This window comes from Episyrphus balteatus, chromosome 3 (genome assembly GCF_945859705.1).
Source record: "Episyrphus balteatus chromosome 3, idEpiBalt1.1, whole genome shotgun sequence".
In the NCBI taxonomy this organism is placed as follows: domain Eukaryota; kingdom Metazoa; phylum Arthropoda; class Insecta; order Diptera; family Syrphidae; genus Episyrphus; species Episyrphus balteatus.
In genome coordinates this window covers 88120025-88146180 of record NC_079136.1, presented here as the reverse complement: position 1 = coordinate 88146180, position 26156 = coordinate 88120025, and the positions used below count along the sequence as shown (strand labels likewise).

The following is a 26156-nucleotide window of genomic DNA, read 5'->3' as shown; positions in this document are numbered from 1 at the left end:
TTGACAATTAAAATATCAATGTTGACTAGATTTTACGTTTTAGTTTATTATAATAAAACCTATTTCTTTCTTTTTCTTTTTCATTATTTTTATTATTTTAAGTATTTTCTTTCTTTTTTTAAAACATTACTGAAAGTGAATATTCTTTACAAAATGGTGGTGATATTATTTTTTCTGTTATAGGTGATATAATTGTTTTGTTATTTTCTCCCAAACTATGTGAAGTAAAATCTTGTTGCCGACCAAATTTTCTTAGTAAATCATACATTTTACTTCGAAAAAACACAAAGCGCCTTTAAGTTAGTACACATTAAGAATTTTTTATTTAATATTTTTCAATAATTTGGAATAGAATGAGAAATTGATATGAAAAAATGATAATAAAATATCAAAAAAAAATTTCCAAAATGTGACATTTAAATATCATCCTGATAATAAAAATATTGTTTTAACATTTTAAATATCATAAAACACATTTTATAGAGCATTTTTGGATGATATTTAAAAAATGTTAATTTGATATTTAAAAAATGTTAAATTGATATTGGTTTTTTTTTCGATGTACTGATTCACATAGGATTATTAAAAGTTAAGGATTTTTAACCGCTTTTAGAATTCTTATTTAAGAAGGATTTAAGTTCATAGGAGAATTAGGAGAGAGTAACAAAAAAAAAAAACGGGAATAAAGATTAAATAAAGAAACCATAAATTGCCTAAGTAGGTACTATTTAAAAAAAAAAATAAATAAACTAAATAATTTTGTGCTCCTTATGCATTTAAGTAGGAGGTAATTATAATTTTAATTTCCATATGAAATGTTATTCCAAAGTTTCAAGGGTTTGCGTTTGGTGTCTTTTGATTTCTTATATACGCTTTAAAATAAATAAAATATATTTTTTTTCTAAATTGTGTCCCCAGGTCTTACATTTTTATATTGTTTTTAAATTGCACTAACCAGCCAAAGATTTTGCCACCTTGTTGACCTTTTTTTAATTATAAATTAGGTTGTTTCTTGATTCTCCGAGTCTTGATTCATTCTCAACTCCTTGAACCTGAAAAAAAAAAAAAATAAAAAATACTAATCAATAAACATTGAAATTATGTTTTATATTCATTAAGAAGGACGAGTATGTGGCAAATAAGAGCTAAAATTCATAACCGGTCCCTAACTTTTGAGGTGGCAGAATTAAGGGAAGTCCTAATGACTTCTAAACATTGGTTAAAGGCTCTATTCTGTTCCCTTATAAGAATGTATGTTTTAGCAAGTCATAAACTAACTTTTGAAGTCATGTTTTTGTTTAAATTATGTTGGTTTTTAAAATTGGGAAAGTATTTGCAGAGCTTCTGTACACTAAAAATAAAAAGAAAATTTAATATAGCTTATAACTTGCGGACAAGCAAGACCCTTTCCAAAGATAGCTCATTTGTCAATTGATGAATAGCAGCTTAGAAGTTATGAGGGAACAAAACATACAAATTCGAAGTTTCTGGCCTTGTTTTTAAAAAAATTAGAAATGGGGGAGGGATCGTGTATGACTAAAGTTTCCTAGGTTTAACTCGAAATTTTATCTAAGTATTTGAACTGCACTCATGAGCAAATTGTTTTAGAATCCATAAAATAATTTTGTATGTTGTGGAGTTATAATTTTTCTCAAGATCCCTTAACCCAAGTATTCTATTCTACTTAAAAAACATGCCTAAAATCAATACAAATTTGCTTAAAAATGTATGTATGTATTTGCCTAAATCTGAATAAAAATATTAACAATTTTCTACGGTATTGGTAATAAAAATAAGAAATAAATAACTTTACCTTTAGCATCGGTTTCATCTATAACCTCGCCTTTGGTAATGACCGTCACATGTTCACCATTAATATTGTCCTCTGCCGCCGTTGTCGCTGTCGGCGAACCCAAATTGCCATTATGCAGAATAAGTCTATGGTGATGTGGATGCTCAGCAGGGATTTGAGCTGTTGGCGGCACAACTGGCGACCAATGATGGTGATGTGCTAATGACATCTGATGAACTGGCACTTGAACAGGAATTCCTTCGGGAGTAAAACACGATACGCATGGTCCACAAGATGGATCCATTATGGGCACGAATTGATCTGACATCCATTCAAATGAAAATGCTGGACCAAGTGTCTGTACGGGTGGTGCACTCGTGGGTGTTGGCGGGGTAGTTGTTATACAGGGACTCAGCTCCTGATGGGCAGAATCGGTAAGCTTCTGAGCTGTTTCAGACCATGGAGGACTTGGATTCCACTGATCAATAAAGTCCGGCGGATCACTAGGTAAAGCTTTGGTCAGCAAACGTGGTCGTGTCGGCACAACAGTGGCAAAAACCACCGAGCTACTATGATGGTGATGATGGTGGTGGTGATGCAGATCCATGCTGCCATAGTGAGTGTCCAGGTCGGTAATTGACTCGGGTGAATGATTCTCAACGACATACAACGGTTCCAGCTTGCCAATTAGACGCTTTTTCACAGCAGGTGGTGATCCCAATCGCATGCTATTGTAATTTGAGCTGGACACCGAGCTATTGGCGCTGTTGCAACGCATTTCGACCTGATGTGGATTTGGTGATGTAGCGGACGTCGATGTTGTCTGAGAAGGTGGTACTTGGCTGTAATCAACTGGTTGGGTCTCTAGGCGATACACAGAGGCGTACGTTGTTGCGTTTTCGATTGACGTCGTCGTCGTTGGAGTCGTCGTGTTCATCCCGTGACCGTCAACTGAACCATTGTGATGCTGTAGCTGATGGTGACTACCATCACTGCCACCATTGCTACTCATCACATGATGTGACGTAGGTGATTGTTGCGAAGCCGATAGATGATGATGATGATGGTGGTGATGGCCGGCTGATCCTATGCCCACGGGTGAATGGTATCCATATGGCACATGTGACGATGATGGTGGTGGTGGGGGCGGGGGATAACCATGTGCAAGATTCGCCGGCAGTGTTGGCGAATGATGATGATGGTGTAGCTGATGATGATGATGATGGTGTGGATGGGTTGGGTGATGGTGATAGTACGCAGGTGTGGTCGGCGGGACACGAGTTGGTCCTTCGAATGGCAATCCGAATTGAATTTTCGATTGAACCGAATAGAAATGATACAGCCAAGAATTTGCAACCATTACAGATGCTTCACGTTCACTGAAATTAAACACAAATAAATTAATGTTATTTTGAAATGAACAATCATATTCAGTCAGTTTAAACTAAAAGTTCCTATTCTTTTATGAAGACCTAAGATAGAAAACTAGAGTGAATGCCAAAAATCAGCACTGATTAATACATATTCGGCTTGAAAGAACATGAATCGTATTATACACGGAGATAAAAAATCACATAAAAAAACAAGCGGATTCTGTAGGTATAAAATTAAGCGGATTTCCGCATGGTTTTTCGCCAAGATAACTTCCATCTTGAATTATGCGGACAAGATTTCTTAATTTCTTGAATATGCTAATTTAAAAGAAATCCACTTAATTTATGCGGAAAATCATCTTATCTTCATGTGGAAATTTTAATTAATAGAAAAAAAAACTATCAGCCACTGGGGATCCTACAACTGTTGGGTTATTCTTATTAGGCGAGTGCTTTACCATCAGCCTATCTCATTTTCTAATTTTTATTTTTGTAAGTTATTTAAGATAAAAATTCATATTATAGTGAAGTAACTAAAGGAAATTATTAGGGAACCCGGCCGAAATTAAAAATACTTTAAAGTCAATAGGTTAAAAATTGCCGATGTTGCCTTATTGATTTTTAAAATTAAAGTTAAATTTTTTTTGAACAAAACCATTTTTTTTTTGCTTAGATTTCGTAAAATAAATGATACCAAAAGATTGTCTAAGTAATTTAAGGAAAAAAAAATATATGGGAGTAAGGGACAATCTTCCATCGTTTAAGCGATAAATGCAATTTTCTCACAAACTGACTTCAAACACAAAAAAATTATTTTGAACACAACGGCAACACCTAGCCAGAATCTCATTTCTATCTGTAAAATTTAAATCCACTAAATTTAATCAAGAGTTTTTGAAAGAATGGTCCTCAACTCAGAATTTTGGAAAAAAAAAAATGTTATTTTTAATGACTTTTTTCAAACTTTTTCGTAGAATAAAATATGTAATTATTTAAAAAAAAATGTTTTGGCCATAAATATTATCAGTTGAATTCCGAAGAGGAAAAGGTAATACATATTACAGTTTTAAAAAAAAATTAAAAATTACTTAAATTTCATGGGATTTTTTTGATAAAAACTGAATTTTTGCATTGAAATAATTGATTTTCTCAAAGACTTTGGCAAATAAGAACTTTAACCTTTTGCTATTTAACTTTCAACAATAAGGGATATTGAATGAAGAAAAAATAACTTTATATTTAAATGTTGAACTTAAAAAAATAATAAGTTAATTTTTTTTTTTTGCAAAACTTTTATTAAAAAAAGTTTTTCGAAAATGAAATATTTTTTAACTTTTTTCATAAACTGTAATACATATTGACATTTTCTTTTATAATTTCAAATCATAATAAATGTCACCAAACAAATTTGAAAAATAAATGCATTTTATTTTACAAAAAATTTTTAAAAACGACTTGTTAAAATTTTTTTTAAATATTTTTTTTTTTTTTTTTCAAAAATCTCAGTTTAATTACCATTTTTGCAAAAACCCTTTCTTCATTTTACTTAATTTTAATTATACAAATATGAATAAGCTTCTAGCTTTTTAAAGATGTACATAATATTAAAATATTGTAGGTGTTGTCGTTGTGTTCAAATATTTTTTGTTTTGTTTGATACCAATTTATGAGAAAATTGATTTTTATCGCCTGAACGATGGAAGATTGTCCTTCACTCCATATAGTTGTTATCCTTGAATTGTCTAGACAATCTTTTGGTATTGTAAATTTTTAAAATTTCAGCAAAATTTTTGAAAAAAAAAAATGTTTTGTTCACAAAAATCTTCGAATAAATTTAGAAAATCATAACGGCAACACCGGCAATTTTTATTCTATAGACCTTTAAGTATTTTTTATTACCGACGCGTGGTTTGAAAAAAAAAGATCATCAAAATCACAGCTGTTTGGCCGGGTTTCCTAAAATTGCTAAAATTAGTTACTCTACGTATTTTAAGCGGAAATAGTTGGTATTGATTTTACAGACTGGGCATGATCTTATTTTAAGTTGCCTTTTTTTCTCCGTGTGTACGTTTTTTTTTTCCAAAAACCCATATCTGGAACTTGCTATGACGGATTCTCAATTTAAAATTTTCTTCGCGAAATACAAAAGTTATGTGAACTGTGAATTTTTTTTTAAAAATCATTTTCATCCAATTTCCTCGCAATGATAAAACTATTATAATAATTGAGTAGCAGTGAAACAGAGTAAATAACTTGAAAAGTGCATAATCTGTTGTCCGCACTATACAAATATACAACGATCATGTCTTCAATCCTCTCCACGTGAAACATAAATTTACGCGCTAACTTGTGCGTGTGTCTTCTCTTTCACCATCAGCAAAACATCTCATCATTTAAACATGACATTTGACAAAGTGACATCAAGTTCGAGTCGGCGTTTTATTTGCAGTCGTAGTCATCGTCGTCGTCGTTGTTGTCCCTCACATCATAACATAATACGACTCTTTGGGTTGTGCTTGACTTGCGCGGTATTCATTCATCAGCCAAGTGTGTTGGATATAGACTCCAACTCTGTCTTACTAATCATTGGCACACCAACAACAACCAAGGCACAAAGAATGAATAGTTTTGACTATAAACGTTAAGCTAAGCTGACGGATAGACAAATAGTGAGTGTTGATTCGAATGTGTAATGCCGACATATGAGATGCACTGCGCGAGGGTCTTCACATGCCATCTTCTGTGTGCGCGCGCATTGACAATGACCACTATACTACGGGCAAATAAGATTAATTGAGTGAAGATGACAGAAAAGCTGAGGATTCTTGATCTCCATCTACTTTTGATTGTGCAAACGACGATTATGGTGATGATGCTTTTGCCTATGTGATGAGGCATTGGCATTTTCAATTATTTTTTTTTTTCTTTTTGCTAAGACAGTAGGGTTTTTGAAAATTGTGTTTTATTAAAAAATCTAATTCAAAATAAAACAGAATCGGCAACCCAAAACAGTTTTAATAATAAAATTTAGCAATTGGACTACTTTGCATGTTCTTATTTGTACTCCAAAGAAATTATTTTATACACATAAAGAAAATAAAAAGCAGAAATAACTTTACTTCTGGTTAATTTAACTTTATTTCTAGTATATTTAACTAATTTCTGTTATATTTAACTATATTTCTAGTAAATTTAACAAATTTTTGATGAATCACAAACTTTTCCTAAGCAATCCCAACTGCATACAAACTTTCTTACCCCACTATAAATTGTTTACTTTTCCATACGAATGTCAAACTTCACAATAAAAACAAAACATTTGCAGTAGCATTTCGAAAACTCACCATGTGCTATACACAGTCAAGTCTTCATTGCAAATGCTCATGACGAGCATCGTTAAAAGTTATACAGGCGTGAACTTTGCTCCCATTTGAAGAGTTTCTTGTGCAAAAACCATTCCAGAAGAGCAAAACAAAATGCACTCACAGTTCAATGCAATGATGCAGCACGTTGCACAGATATATTTTTTTAAGTTGCCATACAAAATGGTCAGGAAAGACTGTGAAGAATTATACACAGCTTCAATTCCACTTTGATCTCATTTCGGAAGTTCATCGAGTACTTTTAACATGGACGATCGACCGACCGACGCGACGCGACGCAAAGACCGACACGATATAGGACGACACGGCTGCATTTTCCACTTCGTCCAACTGGCCATCTTCATCCCATCGTTAAGCGGGACAATCCAAAGAATGGGTTATTTTTTTGATTGCATCTAGACGAACATAATTTTTCCGCAAAAGTCGAATTAGTCGACATGCAATCTGATTAGACAAAGTGTGTATAGCTCGCTGTCTCACTCTAACCATTCTCGCACTCAAACTAAAATCAGAACTTGAAAGAAGAGAGTATTTGATGGCGATGCAACAAACACATTGGCTTTGGTTGCGATTGGGATGCGCTTATGGTTGAGGCTTGTGAATTTTAGGCTTGAAAAATCTTCACAAATCGAAAATAGTCCAATGGCAATAAAATTGCTGTACGGCAATACACACGCGCATCATCAGTAACACTTTTCAGAGGCTTTTCTTTTTGGTAAAGAGGAAGATTTCTGATGTTTTTTTTTTGTTTTATTTGGTTTTACTGGCATCCTTAAAAGTTTTGTGGAATAGCACTCAGTTGTATTGCCAGAGTGAGCCTCCGAATGATTTGTTGCAATAACCGCAGCTGAAGAGGACGCAATCAGACAAACAGCAAAATGGACAGTGTTTTGAAGTTTTATCAGTTGATGCCAACACTATATACAGACACTCTGGAGTTAAATACAATTGCGAGCAAAGTGCGATCGGAAACTGGTTAGCAGCTTGCTGTTGAAGTTGAGGAAGACTTTGTGGAGCCAGAGTGATGTTGGATACTGTTTTGTTTTTATTTTTATTTGTGAACTAAGCCGTCAATACAAACTTTATCGAATGGCAATTTTTTCTTCAGATGTGAATTAATATTCACTTCTCAGATGAACCAAAACAAAAGAGTTGAGGTTCGAACTTTTTTTTTTTGATTGAACCAAATAATGGAATTTGAAAGTCAATAAAGATGGTATGAGGTACATATCTGATCAAGGTTTAACAAGAGGATATTTAGTTTCTAAGGAGGGGGGCTTCACTACGTTAATGGCCCTGCGTTCTGTGAAGCTAAGTTTTTCGGCGTAAATTGAATAGTGTGAATGTATGCCAAAACTGATCTTTCCCAAATCAGGGTCAAGTCGACATCTGCCACGCGGCTACTTGTTGGGTAAAAATCAACTGCTGAGAATTGGGATAAGTTATCTTCTATTCTTCTCTTTGAAATGTTTTTGGTCATCTTTGCACATAAAGATAACTTACTTTTCCTTCAGAAGTTTGATATTTGAGGTAGTAAAAGAATAAGCTACGTGAATGGCAACATACCGCGTGTTATCATGCAGTTTCATATTTAATTAGAGATTTGGCATATGTTGCATATGTGCCGAAATTTTTTTAATTTTTTTTCCAATCGAATATTCTCAACAAAGTTCAGCTGTTTGCTAAATACAACTTTACTTCAAATCCTAACACTTCAACAAATGAAAATAAAAATAAAAGAAAATAAACCTTCTTTAAAGTCTTTTTGGTCAAACTGATTCAAGTGTTGGAGTTAGTTTGGTGTTATCACTCATCTTAAACGTTCCTTTCTCATTTTACAAATTGAACAAAATTATGTGGATACTGATTAAGTGTTCAATTTATTGCCATTTATTCGCCCATATTGCAATCTTTTTATACGATACAACGCCCTGGCATTCCAATAACTTGCGGACTGTTGGATTCGATTCTAAAATACAAAAAAAAAAAAACAGGTCCCATTTAGAGAACATGCCATCATCCAAACTCCCAACCAACATCCTTCCCAATATGACCTGAACCCATTTATATATACATACTATATTGGGAGGTTTCATATTTTCGGTTCAAAGTTTTTGCTCTTTTGATGGTTGATGAAATATTTCATCGTCCAAATAGATAAGCCACGTTTAACACTAAATATAGAGCGGGCCTTTTTTTTTTTTACACACCAAGGCGTTCGTTTCACCTCCTTATATATTTTTTTGTACCTGGCAAATGACGAACCATCATCATCGATATGCTTACGAAGTTCAAGTGGTATTAATTTATTATAAATAATAACAGGCTTAGAAATGATTATGATACGAGAGCGCACCTTGCAACTAGTCAAAAAAAGCAATGATGGCCTCATAAATTAAATCCTTATTACTAATGGAGTAAAATATTGCGTGATGTTTAAATAAGTCTTATATTGGAAATCAGCAGCCAACAGCGCCGCGGTGCAAAAAACGAGACTGTTTCTTCTCCATTTTTGCTAGTGACCTTATGTGAACTATGGATTTCAGTATCGGATTTCGTCAGAGAATCTCTTTAAAGCTTAAACAATGAAACGAAGTTCTTTGGCGCTTACAAAAAAAAAACTCCATTTCAGTGGTTTTATGTAAGAACGAACATGGTTAAGATGGTCTGCAATAACAATGACAACAACGACGACAAACAATGGTGGCTTTATAAATCAGTTTTTTGTTTTGTGGCGCGCGCTTCTGTGTCGTACTGACAATAATTCTTCTGTAAGAAAAAAAAAAAATAAGAAAAAAAAAGGTAATATTCTGTCTGTCCTCACTGCGGCTGACCACCATGTTTTTAACCAAAAGGATTTGGATTAGTCTTTTGAATCGGTTTAAGATATATAGAAAGTTACCATATTTGTTTGTAAATGGTTGTCAAAATTAAATTTATGATTTGGAGCACCAAAAGAAATAATCTGAATAAAGTTCAAAGGTGATTTTTTGAATGATGGTTTTTGGTTTTGGCTGTATTTGCGTAAGAATAAGTAAAGGGGAGACTTTGAAAAGGATTATGTCCTGTATGGCCGGAAAAACTGTTAAGGTCGGTACTTAATATATGTACGATATTTTAAATAATGCGGAATCTTTTGTTAAATATTACAGTTAAGACCCTTTGGTAATACCTTTTCAGAACTTTTCGTGGTTTTAATTATTATGGGATTTCTATACGGGAGTGGGGGACAACCTTTTTTTGACCATTTTTGAAATGGAAATATGTTTGTATGTATTATTATTATAATATTATTATATATTATTACAATTTATAAAAAACATTAGAAATATTTAATTTTCAAAGAACTTTTTGGAGTTTGAAAAAAATTTTAACATATTTTTTAGCATTTAATTTTTAAAGAACAAACATTTAAAAGAATGTTTATTTTTTTTTTTTTTATTGAAGGTTAAATAGAAAAAAAATTAAGGTCTAGTTTGTCAAAATTTTTGAGAAAATCAAATATTTCGACACAAAAATTCAATTTGTATCAAGAAAATTCAATGAAATTGAAATAATTTTTAATTTTTTTTTTCAAATCTGTAATACATATTATAGGTTATTTTATTCCTTTGTGAATTCTACATATTTCACCTTATCAAAAACAAATTTAACAAATCAGGTTTAAAGCTAAAGCTCGGTTAAATTTTATAGTTTCAAAAACATTTCATTCAATTTTCTTGTATTCATTTTAGAAACATTTACATATAAGCTTCTTGCTTTTTGATAATATCTATTTTAATATTGTAAAGATACAAAATGGTCCCTCATTCTTATAAAGTTCTTTTTGTTTTTAATAACCCAATCAACCTATTGATATCATTTCATTTATGAAACCTAAACAAAAAAAACTGTTTTTATTCACAAAAATCGTAATTAAAAAAAAACGGCAACGTTTAAAAATAAAATGCACGACTGGGACCGCACGTCTTCTTAAGGTAAAAGTTTCTTAGAGTGTTATAGTTTCTTATATCATTCATAAAACAAAAATTTTAATTTAAATCTTCATTAATTTTAAAGAGCATTAAAAATGGTTTTAAAACAAAGAAAAAGTTTTAATTTTCAAACTATAAATGCCATTTTTTTTTGTATGTATAATTATAATCGAGAATTATAGCAAATACAAATTAAAAAACAAAAAATTCAAAAAAATGTATCAACCCGTTTAAAAAAAATGAAATTTTTTAAAATCTAGAACTGAGAGTTTTTAATATTAACCGGCTTGGTCGTTTATGAGAAAGTCAAAAATCAAGAAAACGTTTCTTTGACGGTTCCGTAAAAAACGGTTCAATAAATATATTTTTTTAATTTAAAAATTAGGGCTATATTTGCCACAGTACACGTATTTTCTGAGAAAAATAGCTTTTCCGTTTTTAGTCACATGCCAAGTAAGTAACTTTAATTTTGGTCACAAAAAAACGAATTTTTAAGCAAATCGCTTTAGAACTTCGGGCTGCCGCTCGAGATAGAGACAGACTGTTGGAATTGCGGCACCAACTTTTTTAGCATCCTAAACACTGCTTTATAGTACGTATATGTAGATCGCAAGTAAAAAGATCATCAATTAGGATTAGGTGAACAAAAAAAATTCGGCTGTATGGCTTATTGTTTAATATTTTTCTCTGCCTCTTTTCTGCCATGATACTCCTTTTTAATAAAAAATAAAATGCACGACTGGGTCGCACGTACTTGCTCTTGTAGTTCACAGTATCTTTATCTTAAATATCTATTGGAAATTTAAGATTTTGTAGAAAAAAAAAATCAAAAGTTTAAAAATTAAATTAAAAATTTTTTTTTTTTTTCAAAAATGTTTTTAAAAATATTTTTTTTAATATTTTATACTTAATGATCTCTGTAAATTTTAAATAAAATAACTAATGCTTTGATGAAATATATGAACTTAAAAAATATGTCAATTTTTGAAAAACGGCAACGCCATATTTCCATTCTCCGCATTTTTTGAGAAAAACTAAAAACGCAGTTTTGTTAGAATCAATAAGAGTATTCCGCACACCAAATTTGATCGAAATCGTTAGAGCCGTTTTCGAGAAATTTGCAATACCTCGAAAACGTTATATGGGAGGTATGCCTTAAAATGGAGATATTAAAAAAAAAAAAAAAACGGGTCTAAGGAATTACGTAAAAATCATCTGTACCAAGTTTCAAGAAAACCCATCCATCCGTTTAGGCCCTAGCTCGATGTTCAGATGGACGCACAGACGCACACACGCACAGACCGACGGACGGCATGACGAAAACCACTTTTTTGATCTTCTCCATTATCGTAATGTTGGTTTTGATTAAAACCTCGATTTTTTTTTCTACACGAAACCAATACTTGCCCTATAGAGCAAGTAAAAAACAAAACCATGTGCAAAAAAATTTAACTCAAATTTAACCAGATCCCAGAGCCCAATAAATTTTTAACAGCTGAAAATTTTTTATTCACCTCAATAGTGTCAAAAATTTTAACTATTTAACGCAATTCACACACAGCCTTAAAAAAAAATTGATAAATGCAATTCGAGGCTCGAATTTTGATTTTCGAGTATTGAGTATTATGAAATTCCAAAGTTTTTTTAATTTTATATATAAAAATAAAGTTTAAATTCACTTACTTCAAAACTTGATTTGTACAAACTATCACCGGTTGTTGATTGCTACTATCCTGACTATCACGAACTTGAAGAACAACATGCACCCAAATGAATTCTCCTTGTCGCCTTTGCATCCGGACCAATAGTATGCACGACCTATCCTGTTCCGATTGGGTAACTAAATTTTAAAAAGCCAAAAAATAAAATTAAAAAAAAACATTTAAAATTATGTCACAATTTTTGAAAATCTTTTTACTAAGTGACTTACTTAGCCGGTGTTTATTTTGAGCCTCACGAAGATTATCCGAATGTATAAGGTGATACCACGATAATCCTTGTATGTCACTTTTACTATATCCCAAGTGAAACTCGCCACTAATAATTTTTCAGAAAATGTCAAAAAGATTTGAAGAAATAAAAAAAAAACCATAAAAGTAAAAGTTAGCATATTTTGTTTGAGTCACTATCATATATTATTTAAAAGCCTTTAAGCTTTAAGGCAAACTTACTTCTTGTCTATATGTGCTATTTTCATGTCCATTGAATGAATTGTTGTAAACACATTTGTTGCACCTTGTACAACACACTCCCTGGTCTCGGGCATTGCAATCGGTGTGCATGTAGCCAAAAAGACCGGCTCATTGCGACTGCATAGTGGCAGAAATGACAGGTAATGGCCTTGAACTAATACAACCTAGAAAATAAGAAATAAATAAAAAAAAAAAATATTTAACAAAACAAAAAAAAATCATAAAAACTTTTGAGAGTCAAATAAATTTTATAAAAATAACACACACAATCCGCTGAAAAAGGTTTTTTTTTTTGTGTATTTTTAACAAACGCGGTGCGGCTAACATGAACCTAGTCAATAATTCATGAGCTTCTAGCAAGCAAAAGAGTCAGTCAGATGGTATGCTCTTAGTAGGACTTACTTAAAATGTGTGGCCGGGAGGTATTGATTGAGCCTTGCGAAACCGAGTCGCGATGGCGTCCATTCATGGGTCACTATCACTTGTATATGTGGAAGGGAACAGGTGTGGCGGGTGGTAGTTGGTTGGCCTACCTTTTTAACCAATGGATTATATTATTTATTCTAAACATGCGTGTATTTTGGATGTGTGGTTGGGCGTTGAGTGTTTTATTGCATTCAATCTTGGTGTTAGAGTCATAAAAACAAGTAGATCAGTTAAGATCATAGTTTTAATGCAATAAATATTAATTCAGAGGTGAAGGTATAGCGTGTAGAACTGTAGATAGACAGGCGGCACAATTGTGAACCATTCACAAAATTATACATTTGACAATTTATATTTGACCTAACTAAAAGGGTGCAAATTGAAAGGTGCATATCGTATTTTACAAGAGAGTATTAAGGAATTCAGGTTTAAAACTTAAGGCATCGGCAACAGATTTTGTTTAATGTTCATAAAAATTACATTTACAAGCCAAAGTCTTATACTGAATTCAAGAAAATCAGCTTGTTTTGACACTTAGGACACTACCATTAACCACAAATTAGTGAGGACCTTGCATCAAAAGAGGGACAGGTCAATTTTTTTTTAAATTCAGGTAGATCCAAACTTTAAAAAAACGCAGTAATTACGTACTCATATTTTTTATTTGAGCTATAATTTGATTAAAAAAAAGTCATGTGTGCAATTCGCACGTGGTAGAAGTGAAACTTTAAAAAAAAAAAATTTCTTGCAAAAGAAAAAAAAGAAAAAATCTACCTATTTTTTATTCTATCTCCTTTAAATACATGTTTTTTATATGACAACCTGTATTAATTTTATGTATATCATCTGAAAGCTTATTGTTTCAGCTCAAAATATTTATATCGTCCATGTCTATACAACATCTACAAAAAGAGCTTATTTTTGACGTGATAACGTCTTATAAATCGATGAACCATGGCAGCCACCACAAAAAAGTGACTCCATTTTCTCCCGTTCCACTCTCGCACTTTCGCAGTGCGGCAAAAAATTTCAATTAAAAATTAAAAATAAACTATTAGAGTTACAAAAATCTTAAAACTTAAAGCTTAATCCAAATGAAGAATTTTAAAAAAATTCAGTCATTTAATACGGTAAATAGGGGTAAAACGGAAAGATGAAGTTTGGGCTAAAATCTAAACGCGAAGTCGTAGAGAGTTGATTTTTTTTTGCTTTAGATATATTAAACTAATTTAAGAATAACTGCATTTAAGAAAAAAATTTTTTAAAAAATTTGAAAATAAGCTACAACGTTTTGTTTGAACGTTGTACACGTGTTGGGGCTATGAAAAAATGATGATTTTGGGTAGGGCAAATTTTTTTTTGACAATTCTAAAGGTGCCAGGTGAAAGATGAAATATGAATTTTTTGAAAAACACCTTGTTTTTTAGGGGTATTTTTGGGTAGTTTTTGATTTTGAGCTTTTTTTGGAGCGTTCAAAAAATCTCAAACTTATAGGACATGTAGGTTTTGGCCTTATGCATACATGTGCATACATTGGAATCGTTTAGTGAGTTTTGACTGAATAACGGAAGAAACAAGTTTTTAAAAAACACGTTTTTGACCGTTTTTAACCGATTTTCATCGTTTTATATTTTTATCTTTTTTTTTTCTTTAATAGATACAGGAATAAAGTATATGGAGTAATGATAGACCATGACCACGAATAAATGTGTGCGAAGTTTCAATCATTTTCGTAAACACAATTTTGAGATAACGGTAAAACAAAATTTTAGAATTCAACAGGTTATAGCTTTTGACCAAGAGCAGACAGAAATTTCTAGAAATTCGACATGGTTGACTTTAAAAAATTCTAACTTCTCTTGTAGGCATCTTTGAAATAAGATTGATACGTCATATGAAAGGTAAAATAATAAGCTTTCACATTGTATAAAATTTTGTATAGGTTGTCAATCAACATAGCTCTTTTTGTAGATGTTTCATAGTCCTGATCGATATATACATATATTTTGAGACAATAAGCTTTCAGATGGTATAAAATTTTGTATAGGTTGTTAGGGAAAAAAATGGAATTAATGACGTGAGAATATAAAAATTCATGTTTTTTTGCTTTTTTTTGATGAAAATGATTGTTTTCAATAAATTATTTTTATACTTTTTGCGCATTGTAAAAATTTAAAAATGGTTTCATTCTTAAGAAGAAATTCTTGGCTTATAAATTGCATTATTTTTTTGTAAGCTTTTAAAATAAAAAAATTAATATAATGAGAAAATAAAAAAGGTATTTTATTTTTTAGCTTTTTCTTGTAAATTATGATTGTTTGAAATAAGTAAACGCTTCCATTGACTCATTTTAAACAAAAGCACAAACCTGTCTGTAAACCATCTTTACAGACAACCTCTTTTTGTTTCAAACCAAATCACTTTTCATCAAAAAAGCAACAAAATCAATCTTTTTTCTCTTTTAACAACATTAAATATATTTTTTTAAATGACAACCTTTAGTAAATTTTATATCATCTGAAAGGTTATTTTACCTTTTATATGACGTATGAATGATATTTCTACCAAGCCAACCTATGTCGAAATTTCAAGCTGAGATTACGGTACTTTCTACTTCTTACATCGTCAACAGATCTCCACAGGTGTTTTGAGGTATTTTTCAAGTTTTTCAATTTAAGATTGTGTAACTTGTAGAGCTCGTACAATTAATTGTGATATATCAAATGAAAGGTTATGTTATCAGCATAAATCAAATTTGTATGTGCTTTAGATCAAAAGATATAACGTGTGTAGAAAAAGAACATCTTTTAACCGTTATCTCCGAATTTTGAATATGAAATTAATTGAAATTTTGTACATTTATAGTTTATTTAATTACCTACCTACATCAATCTATTAAAACAAAAAAGTTATAACAAGTTGAATGTTCGTGTCGCGTTTTCGTTTCATCTTGTTTCAAATCACTATGATACTAAAGAAGTTTTCACTTCAAAAATGGGAAAATATGCAATTTTTTTAATAGCATGTTATTTAAAAAAACATTCGTAAAATAAAACGTTTATTTTTTTTTATTTTCCCACAAAAAGCTAAATTTGGACTTCTTCCTTTGCAAGATCTTCAATTACCAATCTAATCTTAATAAAACAATATTTTTGTATTGTTTTTCAAGGACAATGGTTTAAAATAGTTTTGCAGAAACAAAAAAACGTATAAGTTATTTTGTTCCATGAATGCCCTGAAAAAGTTGCTATAGCGTCGTCAAAATTTTTCACTGCTATCTGAAGTGCGTTAAACACGGCACTTCTGGTTTTTATCTCAATCATGTACATTTACCTAATGAACATCCTATAAGTCGAACACAAGATTATCAAAATTCACTTCACTTGATATCGAGGTTAAGCTAAAAAAAAAACCGTATGACTGAGTAATGAAAAAAATCGACATATTGAAACTTATTCTATACTAGCTTTAGCAATTCGATCCGCAAAAATGGACCACATTTATAGAATACAAGTTTTATTTAAAAATCAAGGGCCTGAATATTTTTCAACTACGCAAGGAAGGAATACCAGTTATCGAAGAAATGTCTCTTCAATAAATGCAACCAAACTCTTATTGCGTGTGAACTATCAAACTTAAACTAACTACTCATTTGCGAGGGCAAGTATTGGCGCCAGTGAATATGCTAGGTCCTTTTTTAATATGCATATAGAATCCTATAACATAAAACCGAATTTTACCAGTCCTGTATTTTTATTTTACCTCCATGATACGAAGCGAATAATCGCATATGGTTTGAATAATTAACTCACTAACCTTTTCAACCTGCGGTCCTTATTCGTCATCGCGACGCAAACACCACAATATACCAAAAATAGAAATACAACGCGACCAAAAGGAGGACGGACATAACACACCGAACAACGCAAGTCTCTAGGACATTGCTAAATCGATTTATTACACTCGCCCATTCGATATGACAAAGGCTTGGACTTGCAGCGACCCAGCCCAATGTTGTTATTGTACTACAGAGCAATGGTGTACTAAAGTAACTCCATCTCAAGACATATAGAGGCGTAGAAATTTCCATTCCAATTTGGTTATGTGAATTTCTCATTTATTAAGATCTCAATACAAAGGGGCGGCTGTGGGCCATATTGGCTATATATATTCAGTGGAAATCTGCCACCGCCGCCGCTGCTGCTGTTGGCTTATCTGCCCGATACCAACTTGAATCGAAGACCTATTAAATACAAAAATAAACAAAACCAACAACAACAACAACGACAGCAACAAACTATAAGATCTGAAGAAACACATATCTGCTATGAAACGTGTTGGTATCATTGCGGTGCTGTTGGTGGTGGTAGTTCTGTCCAGAACTTTTGAATTGTTCATCTGGAGGCTAGAGAAGATGCCCAAGACTTGGACAACGAGGACTATATGAAAGAGAAAAAAAGAAACAAAATTTTAAGTCCACGGTGGACTTCTACGAGAGACAAAATGCAAAATAATTGTCCATTATCCAATTAAAATGTGTCCATGTAAAGAACTGTTTGTTTTTTTTTTCTCTTCTTCTTTTAGTTTTTTTTTTTCTTATTCGTTTTCATTTCAGTTGGCTTTTGGCCCTTTTTGTCGTTCTGGAGCAAAACGTTCTCAACTCAAAGAGACGTGATGATCGTGGTGGCATAGGCCACCGATGACCGTCCCAACGAACGTTTTCCATGTTGTCCGCTATTACTCTGCACTGATGCTGGCGCCACAAGAAAATTTGAATTTTTCTGCCACTCACACAGAAACAATTACATTGAGCATCGCAGAGCAACATGGTAATAATTTTTTGGGAATAAAATTGAAGTTGAAGAACATTAAAAAAAAAAAAAAAAGTTTTAATAGCAAACACGATTTGAATATAGAAGCTTATAATGTTGGAGACATAGTTGCAATTTTTTCATCAAAAGTCTAATGGCTTATTATATTATTGTTGTGTGGGATGCGGAATAGTTTTTTTTTTTGTTTAATGTAGGCCAATGCAGAAAAAGACATAAAAAGCGTTACGAAAGAAAATGATTTCTGTGTTAAAGTTAGAGTTAAAAAATTCTCAATTTTAATAAACAACTTCTTAATAAACCAATAGCGTATTTGGTTTATTAAGTGTGCCCTTGCATTATGAAAGTGGACTAAGTCACTTTTTGCATTGGTTAAAGAAAAACTTACATACATAATAATTTTCTTATAACGATTTAATTGTATTTCTTTTATGAAATCACTGAAGGAGCAATAAAGAAATTTATTTACTGCAATTTCGCTTTCAAATAAACTTTAACCCTTAAATAATAATTATTTTTAGGCTAGATTTGATGGCATTTTTAGGAGTGACTTTCATAATTAAGGGCACAAGAAGTATATACACCAATCAAAAAATTGAACTTTTTTTTGAAACAGGAACCAAAATATAATTTTCTATAGGTTTTGATGTGCTGAACTCGAATCTGAAGTCAGAAAAATGTAATTTGCCTCCGTTTTTTAAATACATATTACCGTTTTCGAGGTTCTGTTATTATGTGGGGTAATTCTTTATAAACAAATTTGTGACGGTGAGCACCCCTGACATAGTAAGAAAAATTCTCAGGTAAGTTTTCAGGTGTTATCAATGAATGTATTAATTTATTGTATCTTTATTTAAGTCTGAAGTTTTAAAAAGTCCAAGTAAAAACAGAAAATAAAGAGGTTTCTTAGAAAAAAGTAGTTTTGGTTTTTGTTAATTTCTCGAAAATGTCAAGGATATTTTTGAAAAATAAATAAGAGCACTGAATTTTAAAAACTTAATTAGTACTTAATTACATAAAATTTTGAAAAAAATATTTTGAAATTTTTTTTTCTAATTTTTTTTTTCAAAATTTTGATTTTAAAAATTTATTTTTCAAAAACTGTGCCAAAAAAAATGGCTTTGTTTAGGTTTTTTTTATAGGGTTTTGGCTTTTCAAAAAGGTATAGCAAAGTTTTGCAGGTGTAACCGTTGATTTTTAATATTTTTTTTCCAAATTAAGTCAATTTTTTTTAAATTGACCCCCTCCCCCCTGCCACACGAAGGGGAATAGAACCACCCCTCTCATATGATTTTTTGTTCTTGTCTCAAGCCGCTTGAGCTTTTTGGCAACATTGCTCCTGAATCACCCTGTAATGTACATATGTAAAAGTACTTTTCTCTTATTGGAAGGTGTAATAGTTGATGAAGTCAATACGTTGCCCCTTTTTCTAACTTTCAATTTACAGTTTTTTTCTTATCAGAAGCCGGTTGAAAGCTGTCATTTTATTTAGGTATAACAAGTCAACGTTATGAGTCACTATGAGGAGCAAGGTTCAATGCTCTGCATTTGCACTGAGTTATAAAAAAGGTAGCACAGAATGCAAGTTAGCTCAAAAGAATAGTATTTTGAAGTTTTCCCAAACCGACCGATCCTTCCACTTCCACTATTCAAAGATAGGTTTTCCCGCTCACGAATATATTTGAATTTAGTCGGTTTCACCTTCTTGAGGCACAGCAGGACACCTTATATTTGATATGAAGGTCTAGATGTAAGGGGAAAGTTTAGTGCTTCAGTGGGACACGATCGAAGAGCTCCAGTCGTTCCTAAGCACGCTGATTCATGAGTTTTTTTTTTTTTATTTAAGGCTATGCATATTGGAGTGTGGGCTAATGAATCCATTAATATGAATGGGTCGCTCAACCGTGTGTATGCAATTAAATCATTTTTGACTTGAGGCCCCTTTTTTTTCCAATTTCGCTGATCACCGGGTAAAAACTTTTTTGATTAACCAGATCAACCATATTAACCATTGTTTTGCGAGGATCTTGATGATGACAAGGAGCCTTGAAAGAGGGGAAAAGAAGCTTTGTCAATGCTAACACTCACAAGCTTCCCCATAGCGTTCATAGTTCAAAATAAACTATGATTGACGGAAAAGCCCTAAGCTAATCAAGAGAAAAAAAATGTAGGTCCGATATAAAAAAGGGCACAAAAAGGATTCATAAATCTAGTTGATTCATATAACGAATGCTAGAATCAGAAGCTTGGAATTTATTTTGAAACCCAAAGCAACAAAGAGAAGACAAATAAAGAAAAAAACAAGAGATCCAAAGGTGTTTTCGCGATGAGCTTGGGCTTGATGTGGAGAATCCAAAGCAAGGATTTCGAAATATATAAAAAATATTTCCTTACTGTCTTACTCAGATCACTTCAAACGTAGAATTTCTTTATCATCACTTTTTATTTCAGCAATAAACTCTGAAACACCCTGTATTTTTGTTTTAATCTCGCCTCTTTTATTGGTGATATTTTAATGCGTTTAAAAACCATCCATCAAAGCAAAGACTATTCTCCCTCACATCAATAATACTTTCATTGATTGATTACTAAGGCTAATTTTGTTAGAATTCAAGCTTCTTGGATTTCAATTATAATTTTACGAGTCATTTTTTTTTTTTTTTGTTAATTTAAAATTTAAATAATTTGATTGTAATTGTTAGTTATGTTATCTTTTATTGTTGATTCGTTATCAAAACTCTATCAAACTACTTTAAATTCATAGACATTCATAGACCGCAAAAAAAAAGTGTGTTTTTGGATGGAACCAAAGCAGATGAAGTAAATTTAATTACCAATAAACCCCAAAGGAAGTAGCAAACAATAACTATCTTGAAATCCCCATCATCATCATCGATAATGTAGCAGTGACAAGCTTCTAAACCAGAACCAATTAACATTACATGTTCTTGGTAAGGGATATGCACCACACTGATCCCAAGAGTGTAAGCCACTTTTATATAGTGAGAGAATGAGAGAAGAAACATTATTGTGGATGCTTCGCGGATATCTTAATCTCTTACAACTTCAGAAGAAAAAACAAAAAAAAATCCGAAACCAAAAGAGACAAAAACCAACAAAAAAAAAAACGATCTTTCAACCAAAACCAGCCAACACAGAAGACAGACAATTCCCTCATCTTCAAACCATTGTGACGGTGCGCGGAGCAACGTGCAACGTGGACGCAAACCTGGTGGGAGTGAAAATAATTGGGTGAAAATGTAAACCAAAACAGTTCTTCTTTTCTTTTTTTTTTATTTGGTTTCCTTCATTGGACGGAGTACGCGCGCACTCCTGATGCTTGCGTCCAACTAATCTACAGACAACTCCACCACCACACAGTGTGTGTCCGCCTACGTCTGTGGCATCATCAATTTGATTCCATATAGTTCACCAAACTGTGGTGTACGAATGATGATGATAATGATGCGGATTGCTTGCTGTGGCTTCACTCTTTTTTTGGTTGTTCTCTCTGTGGGCAAAAGTGAAGACATTCCCTGGCGACATTATCTTAATCTTTCGGTTGACATTTCCTCATAATAAAAAGAAAAACCTCCAACGAGAGCACACCACACAGCCTACCTGAACACTGAATGGAACAGTGCAGCACACCGCTACACAAAAAAACTAAAAGAAATAAAACAAAATACAAGAAAAAAGCAAGTCAGTCAGCATTTGTTAAGAACTACTGAGTAGAGTCTTACTTTCATATCCTTCCATATTATAACAAGTCAAGTGGAACCAAAAAGACGAACTACCAAGACTAACCATATAACAACACCACACATACTATATGGAGGAAGAATTGTGCACAGATTGGATCTGTCATATTATTAACTCACCTTCTGGTCACCGAATCTCATTTGTCTTCTGGCGTTTCGACTGACATTCATTCGACAGAGAAACATGCGATGTTCACCCTCAAGACTGGACATGGCTGAGTTATGTTGTTGACCGGGCTGTTGAGGAACATTGCGATTGAGTTCGGCTTGAATTGGTCCATGGTCCTGTTTGTCAATGATGTCGTAAACCGAATCACCATGGATGAGAAGATCTTCCTGAAAATAAACAATAAAGTACCATTAGAGAGGTTAACTGTTTTTTTTTTTTTTAATAAACAGGATAGAAACTATTTATTGAAACTGGAGATGTAGGTACATAAATTAACCGTTAACAAAAATATCAAGTGCAGTTAAGGTATTACTTGCCTATATGAGTACTGCTTTGTTAAGATTCATAAATATGCATCTGTGGAGTAGTTTGTTATAGATCGTAGATATTTGGTTTATGGCCATTATTGAAAATATATTTAAAAGACGTTTTATTTGACTCTGTACAGATAGACTATATAGGGAATAGTCCAGGAAAAATGAAGGTACAATCAAGCTACGAAATAAATTTATGTGAATATTTTGAAATGTTGTTGTTGTTGTTTTGTCATTAGAAAAATACAAGCGAAAGCCCAAAAATTAATATTGACTGCGTATGAGTTATTAAAGTTAAAATGTCAAAAATATCATACATTTCCAACTTGAAAAATATTGTAAACTTGTATTATACAATTGTCTACAATATTATTTTCTATAACTTTATCGTTGATTCGAAACCTGTCAATGTTATCAAAAATAATTTGCATACAAAGCTTGTACACATTTAATTTTCTATACAAAAAATACTATCTTAAGTTGTGCGATCAAATTTTTAATAAGTACCGACCAATTTGTTTTTTTTTTCATATTTTTCTAATTTTATAAATTAAAATGTAAAATTCGATTTTTGGAAATTTATCAGGTAGAAAGCGAAAATTATGTCTTCACTTAAGAAAAATCACATAATATTAAATCAAGGAGTTGGGAGTAAATTGAATATTAGAAATCACTCTTTGTACAATTCACAAAATGGATTAACGAAATTTGTATCCTTAGTCGATGTTATGCACTTTCTGGCTTTAGTATTCCTCATAGCAGAGTAAAATAATTACAATGAAAAAACTTGCATTTTTTTCACAGCAAATGTACATTTTGTCTGCCGTAGGTATTAGGTATGTCTTTTTGTTTTAACTCAAATTTTATTCATTCAGAGCTTATTTTTAAATCATCATTTGTAGACTGTCGTGCCGAAAAATGTTCATATAGGTACAAAAGTTTGTGCTACCGACAATTAGCTATAAAAAGTGTAAGCTACCAATAATGTTCAAAAATAATAGTTGTCTCTTCATTTTTTTTCTAAAACGATTAGTGTTGTTTTGGAAAGAATTATTTTTTGTTTGGGTTGTCAAACATAATAAATGCGTCCCACCAAGAAAAAATCTCTGAGGGCTCAATGTCATTTTGAAAGAGAACAAAATAATTTTGTGGGACAAGTTTCTCACATGAATCCAATTTTTTTTCAAATCCAACACTTCAACTGAACATCACTCAATTGCAACTTTTTTACAAATATTAAATTGTGAAAAAAAATTATTTCAAAATATGTTATTTCGTGAAGTAAGCTCAAAATAATAACATTTTCTTCAAATTTTCATTAAATTTTTCATTTTTTTAGCATTTTTATAACTGCACACCACCAAAAACCAAACCTCAAAGCAATAACAAAAAAAAATTAAAGAAAGAGAAAGAAAACTGAGAAATTGAATCCAAAAAATGTTCGTCTCAGAAATCTCAGAAAAAAAGTGAGCGCTCAGCTGAGATTTTTTGTCTTACTTAAAAAATCTCTGAGCGCTCAGAGATCTCACTTGGTGGAACGCACCTAATGTTAGCAGTGTTTTATTTTCCTTGTGATCCAAATAAGATCATTGTATTTACTAGCGTTACAATAATAAAGTGGAATCCTGCTTTTATTGTAACGCAAATAATATACAAAAATTAAAATTTAATACAAAGTTTTTTAATTTTACCAAAATTAATGACTGGTGAAATGCTCTAGTTTTTTAAGAATGCCATTTTTCTTTTGGAAATAAGAAGTAAAAGTCTACTCTTGACGAATTTGACCGACACAAAAAAAAAAATTTTCATTGATTAACATTCAGAAACACTTCGAACTCCTTCCCCCAAATTTTCGTAAGCTACATGGCTGTAAAGATGATTTAGTTTTCAGAAAAATCTTTACTATATTTTGTTCTTGGACTTATTGGCTACAATTTTGATGTGAATGTTTTCTTGAATAATTTTTGATTAGATTAACACAAAAAAGTCATACCTTATTCGTTCTAATTGGCGCTTAAGATTATTTAGGCGGAAATAGCTCGATTTACTTAAATATTTCCTTATATCAAAAAAAGTTTATTTAATTAATATTTTTCTTCACTTCCATTTCTTATAGTAAGAAAGTTCTTAGAAATAATAAGTTTTTAATTCTATTCTGAAAAGTCCAATTAAATTACTAGTTGACTTAGGTATATGAGTCATTACAATTTCTTGAAAATAAGAGATTCAACATATTATATAGGAATGAAAAAAAGAGGTACCATCAACTACCGAGATCTAACTAGAGCATAATTATTATTGGCTTTGAAGAATTATTATTTTGAATTGAATGGAGACCTTAGAGCTTACTGTTCCGACGACGGCTTGCTTACAAGTGAATTCCACCAACTTAAAATTATAGTCATTTTTGCTTGTAATAAGACAATTTACATATATCCATCGTTCTAAGTTCTCTCCCAAATGTACACAATTTAATGTTACTTGATTCTTTAATTTACGTTCGGTCCAGAGTACCCATCGGCTGAGAGTGGAATAGTCTTAAAGGATTTACAGCAACATAGGAGTTAAATCAGTTTCAATTTCAAAAAAGGAATATATTGAACATTAAAAAAAAAATAAAAAAAAAGGTTTGCTTGTCAGCTCTGATAAAATCAAGTGTAATTCTTCACGTTCAGGGGCGTACACTCCCTTGGGGCAAGCGGGGCGACGCCCCGGGGCCCCCGACCGACCTCAGAGAAGACAATGCAGAGAAGGAAACTGTTAGCATAAATTGAGTTACGAAGTAAATTGAAATAAGTTTGAATCACTTCGGATAGCTCAGGGAAATTAGTCAAAATATGGGCATGAAATCGCATTTTTCGCGGGACAAAATTTTTTTCATGGAATGTGTTCGGGTGATTGTCCTTATCATTAAAGTCAATTTGTTGGGATAATTGGAGGTTGGGAACAGCCGCCATCTTGGAAAAGAGATTGGTATCGTTTTTATTGAATAGCTCCATTGTTATTCATTTTATCAAAAAATGGCAAAGGTAAGACTTATTAACAATAAAATTATCTAAAAAATGATATACAAAACAATTCCTTGAGTTGATTAAATAAAATTTTATAGTTTGTCAAAGTGCGGGTTTGTATCGCAAGGTTGGGACAAAATGACATTTTTTCATATATCTGACGAACTTTTGATTTGTTTGGATAATTCTTCAAGAATGAATTGTAGTACTTATAATTACCTATAAAATGAGCCCACAATCGTTATTGTCACCATCGTATTGTAGAAGTAATCTAACTCCGAAACTCTCCATGTACTAGTCAAAAGTAAGAAAAAAGCTGTTTTTTTGCTAGTAGGCCGAGAAAATTTTGGGAGTAGAGGTATAACCAAAATATAAGTACGCAGTTTTGCAGCCATACGCGTGTTAATGTCGAGTTCGAAGGTTTGACAACTCTAATTTTGTGCTTTATACGGTTTTTGGGGGGTTAAATAACGTAAGTTTTCCAGTTAATGTGAATGGGCTAAATTTATACTATTTGAAATTATAAATATACAAGCTGATGCTCTATTATTTTTCCTAAATCTGAACACCCCAATCTTGAGGATGTGACCAATAGAACTATATATAAGCCGTTTATACGATTATATTTTAGAAGCTTTTTTGTTTAGCTTTTTGTTTGTTTATTTGAATTGAAAAGCCTGATATGGTTAGTTAAAAAGGCTTATATCGTGAGTTCTATTAACCCCATAGCCGAGATTGAGGTGTCTAGATTTAGGAAAAATAATAGAACATCAACTTGTTTATTTATAATTTCAAATAGTATAAATTTAGCCCATTCACATTAACTGGAAAACTTACGTTATTTAACCCCCCAAAAACCGTATAAAGCACAAAATTAGAGTTGTCAAACCTTCGAACTCGACATTAACACGCGTATGGCTGCAAAACTGCGT

General features: G+C 31.9%; 1 protein-coding gene across 2 annotated transcripts in view; it reads right to left on the bottom strand.

Moving 5' to 3' along the window:
• Nucleotides 1-775: 775 nt before the first annotated feature.
• Nucleotides 776-26156, bottom strand: part of LOC129913448 (uncharacterized) — a 146860-nt gene continuing 121479 nt past the window's right edge. For both annotated transcript variants that reach the window (XM_055992136.1, XM_055992137.1), the window contains 6 exons: nucleotides 21851-22066; nucleotides 12694-12878; nucleotides 12453-12559; nucleotides 12206-12362; nucleotides 1814-3171; nucleotides 776-1052 (listed from right to left, as the gene is read on the bottom strand). In XM_055992136.1, coding sequence (XP_055848111.1) covers nucleotides 1039-1052; nucleotides 1814-3171; nucleotides 12206-12362; nucleotides 12453-12559; nucleotides 12694-12878; nucleotides 21851-22066 — 2037 coding nt within the window. In that variant the 3' untranslated portion in view covers nucleotides 776-1038. The remainder of the gene's footprint in view (nucleotides 1053-1813; nucleotides 3172-12205; nucleotides 12363-12452; nucleotides 12560-12693; nucleotides 12879-21850; nucleotides 22067-26156) is intronic.